The 5,121-nt window shown below is 66.5% G+C and overlaps 1 protein-coding gene across 3 annotated transcripts; it reads right to left on the reverse strand.

Annotated features, from left to right (window-relative positions):
* Positions 1 to 501: 501 nt before the first annotated feature.
* SOD3 (superoxide dismutase 3) lies at positions 502 to 4,911 on the reverse strand. Of its 3 annotated transcripts, none has more exons than XM_041751015.1 (3): positions 4,695 to 4,911; positions 633 to 1,419; positions 502 to 555 (listed from the first exon to the last, which is right to left on the reverse strand). In XM_041751015.1, exons 1-2 carry the CDS (start codon positions 4,850 to 4,852, stop codon positions 666 to 668), a joined length of 912 nt encoding a protein of 303 aa, XP_041606949.1. In that variant the 5' UTR covers positions 4,853 to 4,911; the 3' UTR covers positions 502 to 555; positions 633 to 665. The 3 variants fall into 3 exon arrangements, with proteins under 3 accessions (XP_041606949.1, XP_041606950.1, XP_041606948.1); XM_041751016.1 differs by lacking the exon at positions 502 to 555 and adding an exon at positions 1,789 to 1,875 and having other exon boundaries at positions 564 to 1,419; positions 4,695 to 4,823; XM_041751014.1 differs by lacking the exon at positions 502 to 555 and having other exon boundaries at positions 564 to 1,419; positions 4,695 to 4,909.
* Between the last annotated feature and the right edge of the window lie 210 nt (positions 4,912 to 5,121).

Below are 5,121 nucleotides of genomic sequence, written 5' to 3' on the forward strand. Positions count from 1 at the left end.
GGCCGAGGTGGGGCGGGGGGTGCAGGTCCGGGGGCGCGGGGAGGGGCGTCGGGGCCTGCAGGGGGCAGGGGGGGGTCGAGGTGGGGCGGGGGGTGCAGGTCCGGGGGTGCAGGTCCGGGGGCGCGCGCGGGGAGGGGCGTCGGGGCCTGCAGGGGTCGGGGGGGCCGAGGTGGGGCGGGGGGTGCAGGTCCGGGGGCGCGGGCGCGGGGAGGGGCGTCGGGGCCTGCAGGGGGCAGGGGGGGGTCGAGGTGGGGCGGGGGTGCAGGTCCGGGGGCGTGCGCGGGGAGGGGCGTCGGGGCCTCTGCGGGCGGGGGGGGGTCGAGGTGGGGCGGGGGGTGCAGGTCCGGGGGCGCGCGCGGGGAGGGGCGTCGGGGCCTGCAGGGGGCAGGGGGGGGTCGAGGTGGGGCGGGGGGTGCAGGTCCAGGGGTGCAGATCCGGGGGCGCGCGCGGGGAGGGGCGTCGGGGCCTCTGCGGGCGGGGGGGGTCGAGCTGGGGCGGGGGGTGCAGGTCCGGGGGTGCAGATCCGGGGGCGCGCGCGGGGAGGGGCGTCGGGGCCTGCAGGGGGCAGGGGGGGGTCGAGGTGGGGGGGGGTGCAGGTCCGGGGGCGCGCGCGCGGGGAGGGGCGTCGGGGCCTCCGGGGGTGGGTGGGGGGCCCGGGCCCGCGCTCAGGCCGCCTGGCAGTCGCTGTCCCGCCGCCGCTTCCTGCGCTCCGCGTGCTCCCGCGCCGCGCGCGCCCAGGGCAGCGGCCCGCACACGCCGACCACGCAGCAGGCCAGGCGGCGGCCCGCGTTGCCGTGGTCCAGGCTGGCGGGGTCGCCGCCGCGGCCCAGGTCGTCCTCGCCCGCGTGCACCACGACGGCGCGGCCCACGATGGAGTGCGGGCCGGCGAGGGAGGCGGCCAGGCCGCCGCGGTGCTTCCGCACGCGGCCGTCGCGCACCGCGAAGTTGCCGAAGTCGCCCGGGTGCTGCGGGTGCGGCGCGGCGCGCGGGTTGTAGTGCGGCCCCGCGGCCTCGCAGCCCGGGCTCAGGTCGCCGAAGCGGTGCACGTGGATGGCGCGGCGGGAGCCGTTGCGCTCGGCCGGGAAGCCGTCCAGGTGGAAGAAGGCCTCGAGCGGGGCGCCGGGCGCCGCCTGGCGGAACAGCACGAGGCCGCTCACCCGCGGCTGCGCGGCGTCCAGCGAGGCGGACGGCTGCACCCGGCAGGCGGCGTGCAGCGCGGACCCCGGGGCCCCCGGCTCGGCCGCGCGCTGCACCAGCTGCTGCCAGATGGCCGTCACCTTGTCGTGCATGTCGCTGAGCTGCGCCGCCGCCGCCGCCGCCGCGCCGGGGCCGGGCTCGTCCTGGGCGCGCGAGGCGGGGGCCGCCAGCAGCAGGTGGGCGCAGAGCAGCGCGGGCGCCAGCATGGCCGGGGGCGGGCACCTGCGGGCACCGGGGGCGGGGGGGGGGGCAGAGCGAGCCTGAGACCCCGCCCCGCCCCGCCCAGGGGCTTCCGGGCCCCGCGCGCCCTCCCGCCTCCGCCCCGGGGCGGTGCCCGGCTGGCTCACGCTCGGGCACGCTCGGGCACGCGGAGGGCACGCGGAGGGCACGCGGAGGGCAGCCCCGGCCCGTCCCTAGGCGCCCGCCCTTAGTGACCCTCTGACACCTGCTGCACGCGCCTCCCTGGGCTTTGCGGCTCCAGCGGTGCGCGCGCCCCCGAGCGCCTCGTCCCCCCTTCCCTGCCCACCCGCAACACACTGCAGGACAGAAACTCCCGTTTTACTCATCACCCCCCAGCACCTGGGCCCGCACCTGGCTGCAGGCGACATTTAATATGGGATTGTTGAATGAGGGCCTGGCCGACGGACGGACATGTCCTCACGTCATTCTGACGCCATCCTGTGATTGAAGATGGGCCAGTCTTGTGCTGGGGAAGGGCCGAGGAGGAGTGTCCACCCCCACCCCCCACCCCCCGGGAGGGGAACTCCAGGAAGGCTTCCCGGAGGAGAGGACACCCGAACTCGATCTCTTAAGGATAAGCAGCTTTTGAGCCGAGCCAGGTTGGAAGCCCGTTTCTGGGAGGAGGCACAACATGACATGTCTCGCAGCCTGTGAAAGGGCGTGAGGGGAAATTCTGGGTGGCTGCATGGCCTGTGGGGCCGGGGGGGGGGACTTAAAGAGCTAAGGGCTGAGGGCCTAGGTTTGAGGAGTGTGGATATTAGCTGTGGGGCCAGGGGAGCTGGAGGAGGGCTCTAGAGCTGGTGGAAATGTTAAAGCAGAGGGCGATGAGACAAACGTGGCACGAGAAAGGATGTGGGCTGGCCTTTGGGGGACGAGGGAGAAGGGGTGGGAATAGCCCAGGGAGACATGGAGACACGGAGGAGGGAAAAAATGGAGGTGGCCAGAGGGACAGGAGTTGCCTGGTTACAGCCACCCAGACGGGAAGGGACGAGGTCTTCACCAGGGTGGAGGCGGCAGTGATGGAGGGGGCATGGATTTGGGACACGTCTCCACCGGGGGCGAGAGGCGGGTCAGTGCGCAGGTGGGTGCTTGGGAGCCCTTTGGAAACATGGGTCTGGCACTTGAAGGCGCAGCGTCGCTGGGAGGGGTTTTCAGTGTCAACTGCACGTTGGATTCTGGTTCCTGAGAGTCACATGCACAAGCCTCGCCCAAGAGATTCCGACTCAGTGGGCGTGAGTTCTTACGACTTTAAAGCTCCCATCAAAGACTCTGGGACCCAGCCAGGGTTTTGGGGTCAGACACAGATTCCAATCCTAATCCCAGTGTCCGCTAATTGCAAGATTGTGGGGTAAGGGACTGACTCTGTCTCAGCTCCCCGTAAAATTGGGCAATGTCACCAAGGACCACGGTGAGGGTCAAATGAGATGCTGTATGTCAGACTGACTTCCTGTTTTTAAGTCCGTCCTCTTGGACCAGTGCTTCCCCCGCAGAACTGGTGTGCGGGTCCACCGCGATTGCAAAGGCAGGTACCATTTTCAAAGCAAACTCCAGAGTGGAGTATTTACTCCTTCTGGAACCATTACAGGAAGGCAGTCTAGTATGGCCATTAAGAGGATGGATTCGGGGATGCCCAGGTGGCTCAGTGGTTGAGCGTCTGCCTTTGGCCCAGGGCAGGATCCCGGGGTCCCAGGATCGAGCCCTGCATCAGTCTCCCTGCAGGGAGCCCCTCCACCTGTGTCCCTGCCTCTGTCTCTATGTCTCTCATGAATAAATAAATATAATCTTTTTTGTTTGTTTAAGGATGGATTTTGAAGCTCCCTATGTGAAGCCTGACTCTGCCACTCACTCTCTAAGGGTCTCGTGCAGAGTTGCAGGGTAACTGCTGTAGTGAACCCGAGTCGGGCACTCCCCAAAGCGCTTTGTGTGTGGCAGGCCACAGGAGTGTCACCTGAGCCCTGTCGGGTAGGCGAGAACCCTGTGATCCCCGTTCCAAAGAGTAGGAAACTGAGCTACAGAGAAACAAATGCCTTGCCCAAGGTGTACGTATTCAGCAAGTAGCCAACAGCAGGACTGAAACGTGTGCGTGGTCCAGGCGCTACACTGAACGGCTCTCCAGTCCAAGGCATGTGGCACAGGGCCTGGTAGGTCGAAAGTCCCCAGTGTCTGGCAGCCCTTAGCACCCAGAGTGAAACTGCTGATAGGACTTTCAGGGCGATCCGCTGGGAGCGGGAGGTGCCCAGGAAGGGATCCAAGGAGTGGCAGGAAGGTCGGAGAAGCCCAGGAAGCGATGTGCAGGGTACCAGCACCTCAGACGTGGCCTGGTACGGGGTTACCGCCCTGGGGCCCCAGGTTGCGGACCCTCCCAGGCCTCAGCCGCAAGCTCTCCATCATCCTCATCATCCCCGCCTCCCCCCTCCCGCCAGCAGTCCTGCCTTGCAGGAGGGCTCTGCCAATTGGAAAGCTCTTCCTTAAAGACGGAGCACAAACAGATTGCTTAGGGTGTGTCCGTGAAACCTCCTCTTTCAGGAATGCTTGGGGAACACTTCACATCTTAAGGAGAGTCTTTCTCCTTAGGAGAAAAACTTTGCCCGCAGCCCCAAGCGAGCCCTGACTCCTTGGCTCCAAGCCTTGACTTCTGCCTCCCGGAGGCCAGTCCGCGTGAGGCCCACCCACCTGGCATGTGCACAGTGCCCCCCCCCCATGGAGCTGGGAATGACCATGTGGTTTGGGGGACCCCACCACCTGCCTGGGAGAGACAGTTATCGGAGAAAGAGCACAGAGGAAGCCACGAGGCCTGTGCCTCCTTCCTGGGTCTGGATCTGGGAAGACCATGGCCCTTCTGACACCTGCCCTGTGTTCCTAACCCTTGGCTCACCCCCTGGAAGGAGCCCTGGATGTGAGCCTGAGCCTGCTGGGCCCTCCCCCTCCCCTAAGCAGGTGGCTCTGCCCACCCAAGGCTTGCAACATCCAGAGAGGCAGCCCTCCTCACTCCAGATTTTCCCAAAACACTAAAGTCTGCTGGGACTGGCCTTGGCAGGTGCAAAGGACAGCAGTTCCTTTGTCCCCCGAGGCCTCCCTTCCCCCTCCTCCCCTCTCGTCCCCCTCAGAGCAGCCAGGTTCTCTCCATCGGTGTGTCCCTCTCAAAAAGATGATAATCAAGTACTTTCCCAAGCAGACGCCAGATGCCCCGCCCCAGTTTCAAACTCATCAAAAGCACCCTCTGAGCAGAAGGAAAGGAACCTCAACTTGGCACCCACCTTCCCAGCTCTTCCGAGAGAGCTTTCCTTCTGAGCAGTAGGGAGCAGCGGCCAGGAATGCGGGCTGACTCCTTAGGCTGGGCCGTTTGTGGGCGTGCGGGCAAGCCAGCCCCCGGGAGCAGCTCACGGTCACTGTCACTGCAGGGAAGGCAGGCCATTGGGCCGACTCTGGGAGGGTCCCCTGTCGCAGACCGGCCTGGCCACCTCCTCCCCCGACTCCACCCCCGTCTGTCTCCACCTCCGCCCTCCCCAGCCCCCGGTTCCCAGCCAAGTTTTCCTTCTTGTGACTTCACTGGTTTGTGCAGATGCAGCCAGTGACCTTCAGCATGCGGGGGGAGGGAGGGTATGGTAAGAAGTAGGCAGGAAATAGCCTTTTTGGAGAGGTGCACAATGGTCGCTTTCTTGAGAGGCCTCTTGCTCTTCCCTG

This window comes from Vulpes lagopus, chromosome 4 (assembly GCF_018345385.1).
Source record: "Vulpes lagopus strain Blue_001 chromosome 4, ASM1834538v1, whole genome shotgun sequence".
In the NCBI taxonomy this organism is placed as follows: Eukaryota; Metazoa; Chordata; class Mammalia; order Carnivora; family Canidae; genus Vulpes; species Vulpes lagopus.

Coding starts and splice junctions, on each gene's coding strand:
- SOD3 (XM_041751015.1), bottom strand. CDS start 4,852: ATGGCCTGCCTTCCCTGCAGTGACAGTGACCGTGAGCTGCTCCCGGGG. Junction 1,420..4,694: donor CTCTCGGAAGAGCTGGGAAG/GTGGGTGCCAAG, acceptor CGGTGCCCGCAG/GTGCCCGCCCCCGGCCATGC.